We start from the raw sequence: 21,182 nt of genomic DNA on the forward strand, positions 1-21,182 counted from the left end.
AAGCAGATATTCATATTTTATATTGTCATTTGACTTTTGTCAGGAATTTTACAAGGATATAAAACAAATATAAAACAGCACTTAATTTAGATCAATGCAAGAAGGCTGGCGATATGCTAATTTCTTTTTGTCAGCTGTGAGTTAGAGCACATATATCATCCTCATCATCACCGGGTTCTCATAGAGAGCCTCACCAACTAATCTTGTCAACAAAGCAATAACTGCAGGGACGGTGTGTGATGTACAGGCTGTCCACATATGAACACTCTTGCATTACAACTGACAAATAACATGCCATAGAATCTGCGGTTTGCAAGAGAAATTAAATGACTGTATGCCATGTCAAGAAAATGGGATTTGTACTGTGGTGACTAAGACCCTTCCATTTAATCTTTTAAATCGTAAGAAGTGGAAGATGCATTTATGTGTCCCTCCAAGTTCTGAGGTTGGGTAATGGGATATGACTCCTGTGTTTTTCAGTTTCAGCATAAATAGGTTGTAAGTAACTCTTCATTGTTCCCATTGCCATGTCCCTTTTAAAAAAAAAAAGATGTGCATTCCAAATTGTAAGTATTTGCAAGGCTACCTAATCCCTCTACACTAACCTATCTCCTTAGTATGTCAGATTGCAAATAAATTGCACTATGGGTCAGATGTAGAACCCGCTATCTGCTTCTCAGATAATCAAATAATTCGAAACACATGAATTTTGGGGGATTCTGTATTTTAAGAATGTTAAGACTTTATAAGTGTTCAGGTTATGAGTAATTCAACCCCTAAACCAGTTTACCAGCACAATTTATTTGAACGTTTGGCAAGGCATAAATAGATGTAAACTAGCCCAGATTCACAGCTCAAACCCACATCAACACAAATAGAATCTATCAAGAGATGAATCAACTTCTTATTAAACGTCTTGGCTTGTGGATCCTGACTAATCACGCAAACGTTTGCTGGAGATAAAGGACTGAACTTATCAAACGGCATTCACTCTTAAAAATCTGAAAGGTGCAAAAAGGCAGACTTTGGAGGTGAAAAATTGCAATGTATGAAATTTATATTTTAAATTGCAAACATCTTTGGAATTCACAATGTCAACATTGCAATTCCTTGAAGGAAAGGAGGTGGCAAAAAGCATGTTCTCATCCATGTACTTCAAAAGGAAATGTATCAAAAGTCTTAGGCCAGTATGGTGTTCGGAAAGCACTGAAGATTATCGACTGCCCTCAGTCCCTTTACGTGACAGGAGTTGCAATAATGACAATTTGTAAATGCAGAGGTGAGGGTCTTCTGTTCTTTGCACATATCCTTCTCTCCATTCATGGCTGGTCACAATGAGCCACAGAAGGAATACAGTATATTAAATACTGAGAAGGCAGTATAGCTGCCAATAAATGCTACTAGCTTCTTTGCGCTTACAAGCTCAGTTCCAAAATGTCAGTCCAATACCAATGACTGTAACAATGAACATGAGCAGCCTTTTCTACAAATCACAAGGATGCTTAATGTTACACACCTTCTCAAATACAACAGTTTAGAATCAGATACATAATAGATGAACTACAGCAATTGATTGGCAAGCCTGCAAAGATAGTGAAGGGAAAGCGTTGGTACTTAAGCACAGGACATACAACTGAATTTATGAAAGAAAGGGTCCATTAACCTTTCAGGGGGAATGTCAACAGATTAAAGCATTCAATAACCAGAACCTAATTCGCACCAGACAACTTAACCAGATAATACCTTCGCTGTGCATAAACGCATATATTACTGCACAAACCATCTCAGCGACTGTTTGTTGTGAAATAGAGTCTATTTCACTGCAGCCTAAAAGGAAGGATTAGTCAATTGAGTCTTTGAAAGAATAACAGTGGAGAAAATTTAAGATACTAATGACCTGACTCAGAAGGTCAGCTAAAAGGTCTTAGAATCAAATGAATAATCTAAAAATGTTACATACTACAGCACAGTCCCATTGACGACCTTACAAAACTGAATGAAAGGAAACAACATGAAGACTTCAGGCCTGATTTAGATCTTGGCAAACTTGTTACTACGCCACAACGATGACGTATATCCAGTCTGCTCAAATATAAATTCTACAGGATATAATGGGATTTATATTTCGGCGGACAGATATCCGTCAATGTTGTGATGGAATAATCAGTCCGCCAAGATCTGAATCGGGCCCTTCATGGCTGATCTATCACAGTTGCGACTTGCCAATACCTGGAAGACAGAAATTAAGTAGATTCAGCGTGTCCCCTCAAATCTTTATTAACACACTGAAAGTCTCATCGTGACCATAGATAAAGTTCTAGATCAAGCAAAAAACAAACCAAAATTTGTATTTCAACCTAAAACTTCCAGGATAACTGATCACAGAAGATGGACCCTGCATCGATCTATTTTAAAGAAACTAACTCCTAGGCATATATATATTCTCCTAAAATGAAAATCAATCTTCCACAAGTGCCTGGTTGCTATTCTTAATATATTAAGTGCATAGCAGCTGTGAAAGCTGGCTACAAAGTCTAGACACTCTCCTCTTCCATATTTAAAGAGGAAAGGTGATGCCTGTGGATTAAGGATTAATAACAATAAAATAATCAAGTGCAACATTCGCAAAGAAGGCAGAGCAATGGTAGTTAAAAGTTGTATAAGGGGAATTAACTAACTGAGCAACTAATTTGTGTTATTCTTCACTTAGCAAGCAGTATACCTTTATGTGTTCTTTCACAGTTTTCTTTTTAGCCATTGTCCCTTCACCCGCGTCCAACCCTTTACTGGTATTTGAAATCAAAATCTAGAAAATGTTGGCAATAATGACGCTCTTTGTCACTGTTGTGTCATAATACAAATATTGTTTAGAACTTTGTGATGAAGTGCAACCAGAGAATGAAAGTGTAGCTAAATGCCTTCATTTCTTCATCATTGAGAAGGTGCCCAATTTTACCTATTTGGTTGAGTTGGAACAAACTAATTATGACAAGGGCCCAACAGACCAGTAGAATAACAGAGGGGCTGTTACGTTTTGCATGTGAATTGGGACATAAACCTGTTATGTGTATCTGCAGCTACTTTTGGGGCCGGAGTATGGGGTTATCATAAGAGTTATCAGATTCAGGGTTTAGAGAACACATTTTTAAAAAGGCTTTTAATGATTCTGAGTAGTACGTCAACCTCATTTTGTCACTCAGAGGTGGGCCTGGAATACGTGAAAGATAGGATAAACATTGCACCCCTTATCCTATGGGAAAAAATCTGGTCTTCAGCGACTTTGACATTCACTAGGAGTATCCTTAAAGATTGTATGAACCTGGATAATGCAATGTCGCTCCCTTGGCTGCGTTATGTTAGGGATACTTTTTATAAGATTGGCCTAGAGGAATGTTACAATAATCCAGATACAATATGAAAATGATTATAAAAAATGCATACCACACTGAATTAAGAATGTCTGACCAGGGCAGGGAAAGAACGCTAGATGATGGGGCATTAGGTCTCCAGCAATTTTATTTGTCTTTTACTTTGCATGTACAATTGCGTTTTCTGTTGACCAGATTTCGACTGGGAACACTGCATTTTTTAGTGGCCTATCCCAACAGGCTGGCTGGTGTGAGAGACTGCCCCCCTGTCCTTGTAATAACCTGGCCAGAGTACAATGCATTTTATGTTGTTCTGTTCCCTGTACAAATACCCTAGAGCACGTTTTATTAAACCTATATTGGACGTTATTAGGCCCTGCTCTTATCAAGAGGGCCTATATAAGGGCACTATCAACTGCTGTAATTTCTAGTGCAGTACTTAGTTTTATTAGAACTGCATTTATAATCAGGAAACGTTATAAAGTGTGAAAATTAAGATCTATGGAAGGTAACATGTGCAAATGTTTTAATTGTTTTTATTGTGTAAACTTTTATGATTCTAATGAATCGAATAAAGTTATTTGAACGAACGCCTTCATTTCTTAAATCGCATAATTAAAAATGTAGACTGAACATATAACCAAAGAGTAGGTAATTGAATCAGTTAGCCCAGTTGTGCTCGCAGCCAATGCGTACAAGGAATGTATATAAATAATTACAGAAATACGGGCCCATTTTGATCCTAATAGATGCAATACCCCAGACTCTTGGAGTGAATCCACTACTTTAGAAAAAAAGACACAGATCCTGAGCACCGTGCCACATTTTACTCAATTCTTCATAAATCTTAGGAAGCAAGCCGAATAGATTTATTAAAGAGCTTTTACACAAAGATGGGAAAGGGTTTATTTATAAAATTACTATTATATCCTTGGCTGCAATAAATCAGAAAGCTGTCCACTGTGAGAGACTGCTTTACAGTAAAGAAAGCATTTGACCCCTTTAGATGGGAAAATCCCAAAGCCACTCTTAGTTCGAAATGACATACAGAAAGTTTTCAAGGGTTCTTCCAAACTCTGCATTCAAATTTTAAACCTTGATTATGCTGTAATCCAGAATAAGGTTCCCTGAAAGAAATTCTGTGTTGCCATATATGTGCAGGCCCATTTGCTCTTTATAATAAATCTCTAGCTACCAAATTAAGTTGAAAGGGTGAACGTTCATCTATGTTATATAATAAGCAACTGTTCTTGCCATTTTTACTGTTGACTGTTAACATCAGCGCTCTTTATCTGGAATGATGTCGGCACATTTTCTGGTTATTTCATAAACTATTCCAAATTATAAATATGATCACGAATATTGTAAGAGTAGATTTTTTTGAACATAAAATACCTAATTTGTGACACAATAATTACAAGATTGATTTAACGCAGAATGGAATTCGTTATATTGTCACCCATTAATAGATATGGCAGAGGAGATACCATTTAAATATGTTTGCTTAATTTACTGTTCCAACTTCTATGCAAACTCATTTCTTGATTAAAATAGAGAAATGGGAAGATTAGGTAATACAGAACAACAATGGCATATGTATTCCACAAAACAATCAGGCAGTCAATTTGGAATGGCAATCTTAATTTCTCAAGTCCAAAGACCTGTTATTGGACAGTGTGGCTGCATTAAATTACTTATAACAAAACACTGTTCCATACCTTCAGAGCAAACGTCCCAATGTAGCACTTACAAACTTCTGTTTAGATTTAGCTCAACCACATTGTTATGAAGATTTCCTTCAATGCACACAAACACTTCAGTATATCTTCAAGCAATCTACAACTGTACAATATAAAAAGAGACCCCCAATATAGAATAATCCATGGATTTATAAAGGTTCATAGGATCTGAGCAATCGGACCAATGGAATACAGATTCCCAACTGAGTCAAGTTATCAAAATAAATGACTGGTCCAAAGCCATTGTTTAGCATGTTGACAAGAAGTGTCTCATCGCTACAATGCTTTCAGATAAGAACTTTATTTGAGGGAATGTTCTGTATGGTTAAAAATGACAAAATATCTGGTTTTACAATAGCTCAATTAAGGACATTTTAAAAATGGCAAAGGTGGGCGCTGGGTTAAAATATGAATTTTAAGATAAAGAGTAAAACTGATGATGTCAGGACCTTCAATCCTTAAAAATGATGTGGCATTATATATAATGCAGCTATCTTTTTTACCACTTCACCTGCCTTCCTAGCTACCATCGGAATGCATGAAGTGAATCCTTGGTTAGACGATGGGCCATTTGATCCAATCCTAATTTTATTTTTAACTCTGCTCCTGGCATCGACACACATCACATCCTGTTGTGTCTATCTCCTGCAAAACACTGGTTTTGCTTCTACCCCTTAAGGGTCAATGCTTATGCATTTTTTCTCTTTTCTTTCGTGACGTGATTATGTGGCTTCTTTCCATCTGTGTGTGATTCTCTTTGCACACTCTTTAGCTCAGAGGCTCCATGTTCCTAGGGCTGGATGTCGAATCTCTCTTGATTTGGTGGTCTCGTGGGCTTCTTCAGACTTTTCATCTGATCCTTTTTCTGGCAAGGTTGTGGGTCGGGCAATAGAAGGAACAGGCAGAGTTGGTATGAGTGACTCGATTAGGTCCTCATAGTCCAGTATCCGGAGCTGTTGAAGATGATTATGTGGCCTCGTTCAGCCTGTCCACGCTGCCATTCTCTTTCCTCTTTCCCCTGTTCTCAGTGCTTGTGCTGCAGCATGTGCAACTGGGGGTCTGGAGGTTGTGGTCTAGGAAGGAGACTGTTTCAATACAACAGGTCTGTCATCCTTGTACCCTGAACTCCTACGTGAAGGAATTAGACCAGCTTTTTGCTTGATGCACCACTCATGATTTACATACTAGACACTGTAATCCCATGGGCATACTTCTTGGTCTGGTGATCTCCACCTTCTGACTTCAGAGGGCTGAGGTTCATGCTTTCAGGGAGCCCTTGTCAGGTTTGTCCCTCAAGGTGGCCATTGATTCTCAGCTTCTGCGAAGCTTTGCAACTCATAAGCCAGTGCTTCGCTTATCTGTGCCTTCCTAGGATCTTCTACTGATTATTTTTGTCCTTCAAGTTGCCCTAGTTAATTCTCTTTCAGATGTTTCTCAGAATCTACTCTTCACTAAGGTGCTTGTTCTTGTAGCCATTACCTGGTAAGTGGTTGTGCCCGCTGTATGTGATGTCATAGAAAACCAATTTCATGGAATACCATTACTGAGAAACCATTTAATCTGAACGGTTTAATTGAAATTTTCTGAATAAATGGAATTTACCTTTTTGTAACAACCAATTCATAGAATGTCTTTTGGTCGAAATTGTCTTATTTTTAAAGTGCAAATGCAATGGTTTCAGGCCCTATTTTAAGAAACAGTTTTGTAAGAGATATCTATTTCATTGCTTTATTTCAGGTTCCATTATTTCATCATTTTTCGTTGTCAAACATTTACTTGGGATTGTTTTAATTTGCTGACCCATCACCACCCGAATTACCAACCATCTCCGGCCCCTCATAACCCCTAAAGACCATATATTCCTGCCCTCTAAAGCCCTTCACCACAGCTAAACTACACTTCCCCCGAAGCCTAAAAGTCCTATGCATCCCAAAAATCCTCTATCCCTGAACCATAAAATCATTCACAACCACTAACCCCACTGATTTCTGAACACTAAAAACCACCTTCTACGCCTAAAACCCACCCATCCAATACCCCTTAAAACAGCTCAGCTTACCCAAACTCCACTCATCCGAAAACCCTAAAAACCTTCACCGCCCTTAAACACAAGACATCCATGACCCATAAGAACTCGTCATCCTAAACTACTCATTCCTAAACCCTAAAACCCCTTTCTACATCTAAACTCCCCCTGTTATGAATACTTAAAAACCGTCACCCCCCTAAACTTCACCCCATCCAGAACCCTAAAAATTCTTCACCACCCCAGCCACTACCATAATTGAACCTTATAAACCCTCACCAGCCCTAAACTCTGCACTTCAATGAACCCTAAAACCCATCAACACCTTTATAATCCATCCATCTCTGAAACCTCATAACACCTCACACACCTAAACACCATCATCAGTGAACTATAAAGACTTCAGCACCCCTATACTGCACCCATCTATGAACCCTAAAAACTCCTTTCTATGCCGAACTCCAATAAATCCTGACTCCCTAAAAAGCTCTCATCACCTTGAACATTACCCATCCCTGAACTCAAAATTCCCACATCAACACTACCCTCCACCCAAGTTTAATGTATGTTGGAATTTTCCTTAATATTATCTTTCCTTTAAAATGTTTCCTTTAATTTTCGATTTTTTTGTATATCCTTAAAATTAATTTTCTATGGTTTGGTTTCCTCCTATGTGTGTCTCAGTTTTCGTTTTCCATTAATTAACACACGCAGGTTTTGCCTTGTACCTTATATTAGCTTTGTTACCTGATAATGGTCCTGTGGCCCCAGTCTGGCTTTCAGACCTTAAGTGGTTTCTGTTTCTCATGTATCCAAGAATATTGTTATTCATGTTTTCTACCCTGACTCTCAGTCTCTTGAAGATTCTCTGTTGTAGTGTCTCTCTGTTACCAGGAGGATCTCTGTGTATCTGGCCCAGAGAGCCACATTTCCAACATCACAGCTTGTTTGGAGTTTCTGACCAGAAGACAAAGGTTTTCCTGGATGCTCTCCATCGGGTTGACCACTTCCAGGTGCTTCACTGTTTCTGTGATGCCTCTCTATAGTCATGTTGATGGTTGGTACACTTGCAGTAAGACCTCAGCCTGGGCTGAGCTGAGTGGAGTCAGGTTGACTAACATCTGTTACACTGCCAAATAGGCTGTACCTGATGGTGGGTAGTTCTTGTTCAGTGGATTTTGGTAAGCGGTTTATCAATGCTGTTTACCATTCACTGTACCATTACCATCTGATAATAAATGTCCATTACTATCTGATAATAAATGTCATAGCATTGCAGTCAGATGTCACCACATGTGATTATCTCCTAGGTTGTGCAGTATTCCTAATTACTGCAACTCACATGTTATGGCTGTGACTAGGAAGGGCAGGCAAGGTGGTAATGACGTGATTACACATGGGTCATCTTCATTATTTTGAGTCTGGCGTTCCTCATCAGTCGTGCATACCCCCTTCTCTCAACTTTGCTTCCCAATATCGCCTGCTTGGCAACTGCAAGACACAATGCAGATTAAGGAGGAATATTGACCTAAGGCAAGGAGTGGATTTTTTAAATTTTATTTAGAATTTGGGGAAAGTGAATTGTCTTTCTTATAGGTCAAGACTCAGCTCTTTTGCTAATGACAAGAAAGACCCAATTAGGAGTAATGAAGACTTCTGCTTAAGAATCAGAAAATTATGAAATATTAGAGGAATCAATACAAACAAATGCTCACAATGCATTACAGTGGATGCAGATCACGATTTGCCCAGTGCAAAAGCCTCAGTATAATTTGCGATTCAAACTTTAAGTGTATTTTGAGGACAAGACCTCCTATTTATCCTACAAATACGTTTAATAATCTATAAAATCAACTAATCAAATACTATGCTATCGAAAGGGGAGAAAGAAAGTGATATATTAATCTGTGTTACCAAATTTACAAAACACATCTGAATCAGTAGATATCTGAAGTTGAAATCCATGCATAGTTTGAAGATCATCTGTCATGATAACAGAATCATTGGCTTGATCAAACGCTACAAATGGGCAAAGCACTGATAAGGAGCAATTATCAGGTTTATATTCTAAATTTGACTAAAATAAATTGGACAGTTAAAATGTCTTACTAAATAGACCATCTTTTGAAATTCTTGTTTACTTTTCTTTCTTATAACTAGTTGGCAACCTTAAACAACAGCTATTTACAATAAGCCTCCAACATGCCTGCTACTGCTAATAAGGATGAAAGCCTTTGTTTTCTTAAGCGACCATGAGGATGCAGCGCAGCGCAGCACAGCACAGCAACAAAATGACTTCAGTTTGGTGAAATTGCAGTAACACAAAATCAATGCTCGTCTATGTGCTGAAAATTGTATGCTGCCTCCTACCTAAGGTCACTTTCGAGTGGCACAACCCAATCTTATTACTGACTGAAAAGGGTAAGAAGACTACAGGCACCTGGACACCTAGCCTGCCACTTGCCGGTGGCCTCCTGTTCCTGCTTGTTCCAGACTGATCCAGTGACGCCGCTGTCAACCGGGTTTTCCCCACTCACTGTTCTTCCAACCAACAGAAGCACGGCCAACCCCAAAACCTACTTAATGCAGGCTGCAATGTGACTGCGCCACTGGCGCACCAAAGGCAAGCCCGTCTGCGCCTGGCGCCACGAAGACTGGCCCTCCCGCCCCCAGAGATTCACCATTGCCTAACTCTATACACTCGACCCTGAACACCACAACAAACACTTCCACCGCGCCGACCCATGTTAGGACCTTACACCTCCACCCACTGCCACTTAACCTGCCAATGCACACACACTAGCCCCACCCCAAACACAGCACATATACCGCCTGAACAAAACACCAATTTGCATGTGCCCTTCTCAACAAACGCTCACTATGCAAGCACTCCCCTGAATTATGGGACCTCATCCCCATCCTTGTACCCAACAGCGTCTTCCTCACTAAGACCTGGCTCAACCCACGTCCGCCCCAGATATTGCCACAGCGAGCCCCAACGGACAAAAAATTACAGGACTGCACCAACAAGCCGGGAGGACGAACAGCCATCATCCCCAAAGAGACCATACAGTGTACCACCACCACCACCCCCATGGAACATCTCAACTTAAAGCTCCACACGGATGACAAGACAACCATCAGAGGCACTCTTGCATACTGACCGCCAGGACCGCGCTCCAGCTTCTACAACACCATCGCAGACTTCACAGTGCCCCTGCCTTAGACTCCAAGAACTACATCTTCCTCAGCGACCTACATTTCCACATCAAAGAACCCTATAAGAATAAACATCACAAACCTCCTCGACAGTATGAGCAGCCTCTAATTGACCCAGATCGTCCATGACCCTACACACACATCAGGGCACACATTGGACATCATTTTCACCTCTAGCAACCGCGTCAAATACAGCCAAGTCACAGAGCTCATATGGACCGGTGACTATCGTCCTCTTCAGTATCTTCAGCCACCGCGCCACCACCCCCAAGTTGACCAACACCCCCCACCGAAAGTGGACTAAAATCTCAGAGACCAGATGAAAGCCCTCAACAACTTAAACTCTGCTATCACCACCAACCTTGAACAGGGAGTGAAAAACTTCAACAACTGGATTACCAATTGTGCAGACAGCATCGCCTTCATCAAGAGCAATATCCAGAGAAAATCCTCCACAAAGGCCAGCTGGTACACCCAAGAACTCAGAACAGAAAAACGGGAGAGCAAACAGTTGGAGAGATGGAGTACCAGCAAGGACACCTCCGACAAGGCAGCCTTCAAGACCTCCCTCAACCTCTACCATCGCCTGCTGAGGGCAACAAAGAAGACCGTCCTTGCTGCACGCATTGAAACCAGCACCAACAACACCAAGGAACTTTTCAACATAGTTAAGGAATCCTCAAACCCGGCTGCCAGAGAACACAACATCATACCCTCACAGCAGCTGTGCAACAACCATGCCCACTTCTTTCACAAAAGGATCGCAATCATATACAGAAACTTTGAATCCCAACCCACAACTACGGAATTCCTCAACAGATGCCACACCACCGTAACGAACACAAACCACACGCAGACCAACTGGAACATTCTCTCCACCCAGGACACCACCTTCACCATGAAATCAATCCACTTGGGAGGTCTCATAGACCCATGCCTGCCCCACCACTTCGGAAATCAAAGGATCAGTCAGGAACTCACCACCCTACTCAACACCTCTATCACCACTGCAACATTTCCCGATTCGTGGAAACATGCCAAAGTCAGACCACTACTGAAAAAAACCTCCGCCAACCCCAGCTAACTCAAAAGCTACTGGCCAATCTCCCTGCTCCCACAAAGGTACTGGAAAAGATCATCAACAATCATCTCATGACACACATGGAGCAGAACCAGCTGCTCAATGCCTCCCAATTCAGATTCTGCAGCAAACACCAAAACCGTCCTGATCACAGCCACTGACAACATCCAAACCCCCCTCGACCGAGGAGAAACAGCAGCATTGTTTCTACTCAACCGCCTGGCAGCCTTCAACACCGTATCCCACCACACGCTGAACGAAAGACTCCACCACATCGGAATCCAGGGGGACATGCTTAGATGGATCACCTCCTTCCTCACCAGAAAAACCCAGAGGATCCACCTCCCACCTTTCAGCTCTGAACCCAAGGAGATCACCTGCGGAGTACCCAAGGGTTTATCCCTCAGCCCCACACTCTCCTGCGCATATTTAACCCAGCTGGCCAACGTCATCGGATACCACGGCCTCAACATATTTTCCTACTCAAACAGCACCCAACTAATCCTCTCGCTCACTGACGACCCCACCACCACCAGAACCAACTTCTACAGATGCATGACGAGCGTTGCAGACTGAAGGAAGAACAACTGCCTGCAGCTGAACACAGACAAGACGGACGTACTGATCTTTGGCAACAGCAGCAACACATGGAACGTCTCCTGGTGGCCATCAGACCTAGGACCCATACACCCTCCCTATGACCACGCCAGAAACCTCTGAATCATCATTGACAACCAGCTCCCCGTGATATCACTGATCAGCGCTGTCTCCTTCACCTGCTTCCTCACTCTGTGCATGCTATATAGATATTCAAGTGGGTAACCCTACACACGAAAAGCACCGTGGCACAGGCCCTCATCAACAGGACTACGTCCTCTGCATAGCAATCACTGCATACCACCTACAGAGACTTCAGACCATACAGGACGCCGCAGACAGACATCCTCGGCCTTCTTGACGAACCCACATCACACCCAACTTCAGGCAACTCCATTGGCTCCCCGTACAGAAGACATGCAAATTCAGTCTGCTGACCAACGCACACAAGGCTATACACAACCAAGGACGAGCATACATTAACCACTGTCTGAACTTCCACCAACCATCAAGAAGACTACGCTCCACCTCCCTTTCACTTGCCCATACTCCATGCATCTACCGAAGCATAAGTGGAGCATGCTCCTTCTGCCACAAAGCAGCAAAGACCTGGAACAGCCTCCTGAGACACCCCCAACCCATCATCTCACTTACAGAATTCCGAAGGGCCCTCAAGACCAGGCTGTTCGAGTAAGCCTCCTGGACCTGCGTGTGCCTGAATACACTATTGGGTGATTAGCCGCGATTTATAAATTGTCATTTATTTTATTAAATGTCCCACAGTAGTTGCACGGCGCAACTAGATCAAACAAAATATTCCCAGAACTTTGACTGGGCACAAACCATCTTTTAACCTCATAGCTGCTGCCGTCGGCCGCTGAACGTTCGGAGCACTACCTGGCTGGTGCTGCGAACGTTCAGCGGCCGACGCGGGCCTGCCCACTCTTTGGAACGCCCAGCACTGCGCCGAAATAACAGCCGCAGCTAAGGCGTTAAATATTAAGCGGAGTTTACTGAACTCATGGAAAAATATGCAAGTCTGCAAAGAGGTTGGAATTCTGACTATAAGTAAACCACTTTTAAAATTCTACCACAAGCACATTGTGTTGAAATGTCCAAGGTTATCATGATAACAAGGAGTTCTTATTACCTAATTCTCCACTGATGGGGTTACAAGTGTAACCGTATGGCAATGTAAAATAGATAGGAATGAAATTTTTCAGAGATATGAGTGGTATGAATTGAGTTATACATTTGGTCAAAAGTGCAATAAATTGTACACTTTACCCTATACTAAACCTTTTGAAAAATGGAAATGGGACATTTTAAAAAACTGTCTTTCAGAGAGTGAGGGTGAAGGATACTTATGGGGTAGATGGGTATGACTGGATAAAATTAGATGGTTTATACAGAATGTGCACACAATTGATTAAACAACTGTTATTTATACCTACATATTGAACATAGCAGAGTTTTTCTACTGTGTCACGTCTATAGCTTCCTCTGCCATACTAAAAGGAAGAGCCATCAATTATTGTTTAATACTATCAAAATGGTATATTAGACACAGTATTTCTCTTGAATGGTACAGTAATCACTATTAACTGAATTGGAGCAAACAGTGTGCAAATGCTCTGTAGAATCCCTTGATTCTCACAGAAGATTATTATTACACTCTTGTGAGTAATGACAAAAAGTCCTCTAGGTATATGCTAATATATACTAAGACCTGCCTGCATTTTATTGCAAACATGCTCCAGTCACAACAGAAATTAAAGTGGCATGTATTAATAAAAATGTACCACCACCAAAACCTACAATGCTGTTCCATATTCTTTTTTAAAAGAAATATGATGTATATAACCAACTGTCACAACAACAGCAAAGATTGCCAGAACAACATAAACAAGGCCTGGGGACATTATTGCAGAGAAGGCCGGCTTTTACATTTTGCTCTAGCAATGGAGTTTTACAAATGTCAACACCATCAGTGACTAGGACCTGCTGGGCAAGTCAAGCAATGAGAAGGTATCAGTCACACAGCATATTGGAAATCTATTCTATGAAATTAGAAATTTAGAAGGGATTCACTCAATTTCATTCATCAAAATATGATACAGAGGTACACTGAATTCAACACAGAGAGAGCATTTGTGATAGGTTCCTCTAAACACCCTCTACACATACATACAGATTGTTATCAATGTCATTCAGCTCTACCTTTTATTGATTTTAGAAGCTAGATTGCAAGCTGAAGCTACTCAAAGGGTAACGGGAAAAAGGGATCCAAATCAAATAGCAGCCAAACATGACTAGGAGATGGTTTTACAAGCTGCACAACTCACAAATGTGGTAACATGTATGACATGTGGGCTGGCACAAGGAGCATGGGGAAAAGCAGCAAGCTTCTTACCAGCATCAGAAAGGTCTCTGAGGGAGCTACTCAAGGCGCTGCGTTTGAGCCCCTCACTCGACGCGTAGCTGTCATCCAGACAGGCCCTGTTTAGTGTGCCATTGCCAGACTCCTTCTTCAGACTGGAACACTGCGACATACTGGGGCGCACCACTCCCTTCTGTTTCTCTAGCTCAGCTGGAGCAAAGGGAGTGAAGGTGCATATCCACAGTTAATTATATTACAATGAAAATGTACAGCACTAACAAAGAGCAGTTTAGGTGGTAGACACAGTGGAATGATTACACTAGGCATTCAGAATGACCCAATAATTACCTGTGACTACCAGGAGATGTTCAGCATGGGGCACTGATCTTTCTGACAGCTTGAGTAATGGTGTCATTGCACACGTCCTTGAAAGGATCAGCCGCCCATCACGTATGAATCCTGTTATTCATTGTATCTAAACTAGTGATCACCTCAAACTAAAGGAATGGCAAAGGTTTCCACTACCAGACATTTTAAATGAATATATATATATATATATATGTATAGAATACAACTCCAATCCACTTTCTATGTTGATTATGTAAAAAGAAAGACAGGCAGCAGCTCAGTTTCGTTGCAGAGTGTTCAATAAAAAAAAGCAGCAAATTCATCCCGGTGCGTTTTGGAGCGCACAGCTCCTTGGGGAGAGATATATATATATATATATATATATATATATATATATCTCTTCTCTTCTTTTCTTTTTTTTTCTCTCTCTCTCTCTCTCTCTCTCTCTCTCTCTCTCTCTCTCTCTCTCTCACTCTCTCTCTCTCTCTCTCTCTCTCTCTCTCTCTCTCTCTCTCGAGCTGTGCGCTCCAAAACGCACCGGGATGAATTTGCTGTTTTTTTTTTTTTTATTGAACACTCTGCAACGAAACTGAGCTGCTGCCTGTCTTTCTTTTTACATAATCAACATAGAAAGTGGATTGGAGTTGTATTCTATACATATACATATACATACTGTGTAGAAACATAAAGAGAGTTCTTTGAGGGTTAGTCACATTTTGGTCTGTTTTTAATCTTGTCTGAGGCATAACAATAATATTAAATAAAACTGTTGTAGCCCAACCTCAAATTACCACGAGTCTCTACTTATGGTTTCCATACACAGACCTGCTTTTTTCTCTTATTTTATTGCTTTGTTTCCATCATAATAACCACCAAATCGCTAGTAATGGTCTGACCTACACAGCCCTAGTACTTAGGTTACATTTTGGTGGGAAGTAAATGGACTGGGACACCACAATTAAACCACAGGATGAACAGCATAATAAATGACGCCAAAAGACTGTATTTGTTTTGAGGGCTTCATACTCCCACTTTCCTCTCAGACCCTACACCTACCACCTGTAGAGTCCCCCAGGGGTCCTCCCTCAGCCCTACGCTCTTCAAAGTCTACATGGCTCCGCTCGCCCCCTTCGTCAGAACCTACGGACTCAACATTGTGTCATACGGACACCACACCCAACTCCTCCTCTCCCTATCCAACGACCCCAACACCGTCAGACACAACTTTCGAGAAGGCATGGAAACCGTCGCCAAATGGATGAAAAACAGCTGCCTACAACTAAACACAAACAAAACTGAAGTACTCATCATGGGTCCAAACCCAGACGCCTGGAACGACACCTGGTGACCCCCACCCTCAGAAGCCTGCCCACCCCCACGGACCACGTACGCAACCTGGGAATCATCCTGGACTCAGAGCTCAAAATGGACTGCCAGATCAACTCCGTCTCGTCCTCCTGCTTCCACACCCTGCGCCTCCTACGTAAGAGCTTCAAATGGATCCCCCTCAAACACAGAAAGACCGTCACTCACGCCCTGGTCGCCAGCAGGCTCGACTACGGCAACACACTATGCCGGAATAAACAAAAACCTCACCCGCAAGCTACAGAACATCAAAAACGCCGCCGCAAGACTGGTCCTCAACCTGCCAAGCCACTGGCACATCTCCCAGCACCTGCGCACACTCCACTGGCTCCCCATCGAAGCGAGAGTCACCTTCAAGATGCTAACCCACGCTCACAAGGCCCTCCGCGACACCGGACCAGCATACCTGAACAGCCGACTCAAATTCCACGCACCCCAAAGGACCCTACGATCAGCCCAGCTCTCCTACGCCGTGGTCCCCCGCACCAGAAAGACCAGATCGGGAGGCCACTCCCTCTCCTTCCACACAGCCAGTGCCTGGAATGACCTTCCATTCCACCTCAGACGGATAACATGGCTCCCCATCTTCGCAAGAAACCTCAAAACCTGGCTCTTCGACAGACCCCCTTCTTGATGGACTGGAACCTGCAAAACCCACCCCCCCCTCACCCCCACCTCCCCCCGCGCCTTGAGACCCTTACGGATGAGTAGTCGCACTAAACAAACACCTGATTTGATTTGAATTTGTGCACCCACTGCCAGTTCTTAATTTACAAGCAGATAATAGAGATACAAGTAACCCACATGAGTTATGGACACTATAGCTTTTCTGTTTTGGGTTTAACTGGAAACGTGTCTTCAGAGAATCCAGCTACTGAGCGAGTCAACCTTTTCAGAGGCCTAAAAATTCCAGTGGGATCTTGTGTTTTTTTCACTGAACCCATGCATCAAGGAAATGAGGTCCTCAAAACAATTGTTATTGCATTGGAACACATCTATAATGCACTCACAATGTAGTGAGAAGAAATCATAAATGTAGAAAGATTACATTAAATAAAATAACAATATATAAATGTATTGGTGGAATGATGCAAAACTGCTAGCTGCATTCTACCTGCACCCCAATGACACTAAACACAGGGATAACTGTGGGATTAGGAATTTATAAGAACAAATGTCTCATTGCGGTATCCTGAAGTGCATGGGCATTTTCATCTCCATATAAAAGAAGGGACATTGTTGAGGCCACAGTCTATGTTATTTTCTAACCACAGGGTTTCATTTTTGTGGTAAGAGCCTCTTAGGTATGCACAGCTATATGCATGGGGCTTCTGTAAGATCCATGGAACCTCAGAATAGCACTTCTCCCTGAGCTGCAGCTCTGTAACCTGAGGAATAGCTCGGAGTTATGGTTTATGAGATTGTTGTAAAAGTCTAATTTGATAACTGCCAACTAAAGTACTAAGACCCATGCACAGCACTAAGGCATGGGGCCCAAGCCTGTAAAATCCGCACAAACCGAGGTATACTATCAGAGGCCTAAGCCTGCAAGTCCTCTACAGCCCATGGTATCATAATAGTTGCTGAGGTCAAAGTTCTCTGTTGCCTCAGGAACTGATGCCTAACACCAGAGCTTATATCTCCCCTGCAGTCTAAGGGGAGGCTTTTTGTAAGGAGCCCGAGACTGTAAGATCTGTCTAATGTGTTGAATAGCTTTGCATATTGATCCCCAAGCCTGTAAGAGAGAAGGGAAGGCCTGCGGGGCTCTTCTGGGTGAAGTAGGAGCATGTTCCACGTCTAACTGATGAGCTAGCATGGATAGCACAGCGTCACAGAACGTGAAAGCTAGTGTCCCAGGTCTACATGTAAACCAAAAGAGGAAGAAGCAGACAGCGCTGCCCATCTTGTTCACTGGGGAAAACAGGAGTCTCAGGGATGGCATTATTACTGTCAACTTTAGTGTCTAATGCTGTAGAGGGTGTTTATATGCTAGTCACAGATTGCTTTTGTTTTACAATTTTTTCCAAACGTTTTAGGCCTGGTCACTGGAGGGTACTATCTTCTTAGGGTGAGTCCTTTAGGTATAAATTGTGTGTGTGGTTCCTCTTGGGTTACGGCATTAATTGACACTTCTGAATGATTCACCAAGTTTGGAACGCCCTTCGTCTTTATCACCATGAGCTTTATCGCTTTATAACCCCTTCGACGCTCATGACGAGCTGGGCTCGTCATGAGGTAGCCTCCTCGCACGCTCATGACGAGCCCAGCTCGTCATGAAACATGGGAATGAGTAAATCCCAGCGTACGAGCGGAATTCCGCCCGCACGCATGCGGATAAAGAATATTCACTGTTTGAGAAATGCAATGTTTTGTGTTGCTATCTTGAACTCTTTTTCAATCCTAATAGTTGAAAGTAATACGTTAAAAATGTCTGTGGACCGTAACAAATGATCCGGTTGTCAATTAATTAGTTTCTCACTGTGTCACCTATTGAAGAATGAGATAGTGATGATCAATCAATACGAGCGTCATCACTATATATATATATATATATATATATATATATATATATATATATATATATATATATATATATATATATATGAAGACAGAGCTCCTCCTCAGCTCGCTCTGCGCTCGCAGACACCGCCTCCACGCCAGCAAAGAATGAGGACCGGACCAGCAGAGTCAGCAAGATGGTAATTTATTTTAAAACAACAGAACCAGCGACGCGTTTCGGGCCAAAAGCCCTTGGTCACGCTGCAACATGTTTCAAATCATTATGCTATTTTATAGATTAATGCAGTGATGTTGACACCACCCCCTGGTGGCGTCCACCATAATCACGTGATAATAAACAGTGAAGACACACTATCGCCAGTCTGCTTTTCCAATTGCTGACATATGTACAAGAAATTATTGCTGGTTAAATCCAGGATATATACTAACTCTAACAGCTAATACAATTTATAAGTAAAAGGTATTAAAAAGCATTAAAAAGCAATTTCTGTTATCAATTAGAAGTTCAAATGACATGTATACCAATCCTGTGCAAATATGCCAATTCTTATATGTAGCAGCGAAAGTTTATAAAGTGCATAGTTTAGAAAGTGCATAAGTGATAAAGATGAAATGAAGTGCAAAAGAGTTGCGGGAATATACTACACTACCATTAGAACAGTAATGTGCAAATGTGCAATAACCAATGAAAAGCAAGATTAAATTCATCAAACAATCCTGTTTTATGCTAAGTTCTCTTAAAGTGTTCCAGGTAAGTTATGACATTGTTGTCCAAGAAGCTAAAAATGACAATATGTATAAATTAGACCATATTTCATATATATACACACCCACACCACCTTTACATGCCCACCCCCACAACCTACCAACAACAACATAAGATTATCTCAAAGAAAACCCCACTGTTATAAAAATCACATACAGAAAATCACCCCCAATTTTAACCCCAATATCTACATCTATGTACATATATACACACACACACATATGAAGATATATGTGCGAACATACATACACACACACATGCAGATACAAGTTCAGATCTGCCCTATATATACAAATATATGTATCTATTCTATGTATCTCCCCTTAATTATTCCATATATGTAGATGTTCAGCACAATGTCAATATATACAAACTCTCAAATTATATCTTCATATTTCAATCACTATACACTCTAAAAATTGTCATATAAGTGATTATCTAAAATTCTTTCAATAAGTCCTGGAATAGAATTGTATGAGTATATTTAAAAATTGGATATAGATCATGTTATATAATAAAGTGCATCATATACGTCACCATGAGTGAATATTGATCTAAATTTCACTAGTTGTAAAAGCAGATCATGAGACAAGGAATACCCCCAACGCACGGTGCTTCTAATAGGGAACCTAACTAGAAGCACATATATTATTGTTAAGGGGAAAAGAAGGGGGAAGAAGAGGGTTTTTTTTTTTTGAAGCAACCGATATTAATATGCAATTACAGAAAATGATGCATTTCCTCAATATTGTTAAGCCCGTTTGGCCAACGGCTGTCGAGTTCCAATATGAATCTAGATTCTAATTTCCTGAGTTCTGCCTCACGGTCACCTCCTCTTCTAGATCTGGGTACTGCTCCAATCACAAAGTAGTTGAGGCAGTTCAAATCCTTATTGTGAACCCGCTTAAAATGTCGGGCGACCGGGTAAGTAGGATCACTATGGAGGATAGCCCGCAAGTGCTGTAATATTCGGACGTGCACCTGGAGCTTAGTGCTGCCAACATATCTAAGCCCACAGGTGCACGCCAGAACATACACGGCATGATCAGTTTTGCAATTAAAGTTGCCATTGATGGTCTTGGCAACTGTGCTAAACGGGGTAGAATAGTGGGTGGTGGAAACCCCGAACTTGCAGGCCCTACAACTGGAACATTTAAAGAATCCCATATTCGGGCGTAGCCATGGAATTTTGGTTTTAAGTTCAGGCGCAGCTTTATCCAAGTAGTTACCCGTGGTTTTGGCCCGTCTAAAGGTAACAGTGGGTGAGGAGGGTAATCTGGTATTTAGAATGTGGTCACTGAGAACAACCGGCCAATGTTTGTTCAGTATAGACCTGATCTTCCTATCTTCCCTACTGAAAGTAGTAATGAGACGTGGGCACTCTATTTGGGATGCTGTGTTCACAGATGGTTCAGTTGTAGAGGTAAACTCTGGAAAAAGACTCTCCCTAGATCTCGAAAGGGATTTAGTAACCGCTGCATTTAATATCCGCTCAGAATACCCTCTAGCTCTCAATCTGCCCAGAAGTTCTGCTAAGCAGTCATCAAAGTCAGAGGGGGAACTGCAAATTCTCTTTAACCTGAGGATTTCCCCATAGGGGATTCCAGAGATTGTATGCCTGGGATGCATACTGGTTGCATGCAATGTAGCATTGCCTGCAGTTTGTTTCCGGTGAAGGGTAGTGTTAAGAATTCCATTGGAGACATATACCTCAACATCCAAAAATTGAATGCGATTTTTCTGGATGTGGGCCGTAAAGTTAAGATTCAGCGC

The 21,182-nt window shown here is 41.7% G+C and overlaps 1 protein-coding gene across 13 annotated transcripts in view; it reads right to left on the reverse strand.

Annotated features, from left to right (window-relative positions):
• IQSEC1 (IQ motif and Sec7 domain ArfGEF 1) overlaps positions 1 to 21,182 on the reverse strand; it is a 492,992-nt gene that overhangs the window by 8,681 nt on the left and 463,129 nt on the right. For all 13 annotated transcript variants that reach the window (XM_078661440.1, XM_078661441.1, XM_078661442.1 and 10 more), the window contains one exon: positions 14,444 to 14,620. In XM_078661440.1, the coding sequence (XP_078517566.1) occupies positions 14,444 to 14,620 (177 nt within the window). The remainder of the gene's footprint in view (positions 1 to 14,443; positions 14,621 to 21,182) is intronic.

This window comes from Lissotriton helveticus, chromosome 9 (genome assembly GCF_964261635.1).
Source record: "Lissotriton helveticus chromosome 9, aLisHel1.1, whole genome shotgun sequence".
Taxonomy (NCBI): Eukaryota; Metazoa; Chordata; class Amphibia; order Caudata; family Salamandridae; genus Lissotriton; species Lissotriton helveticus.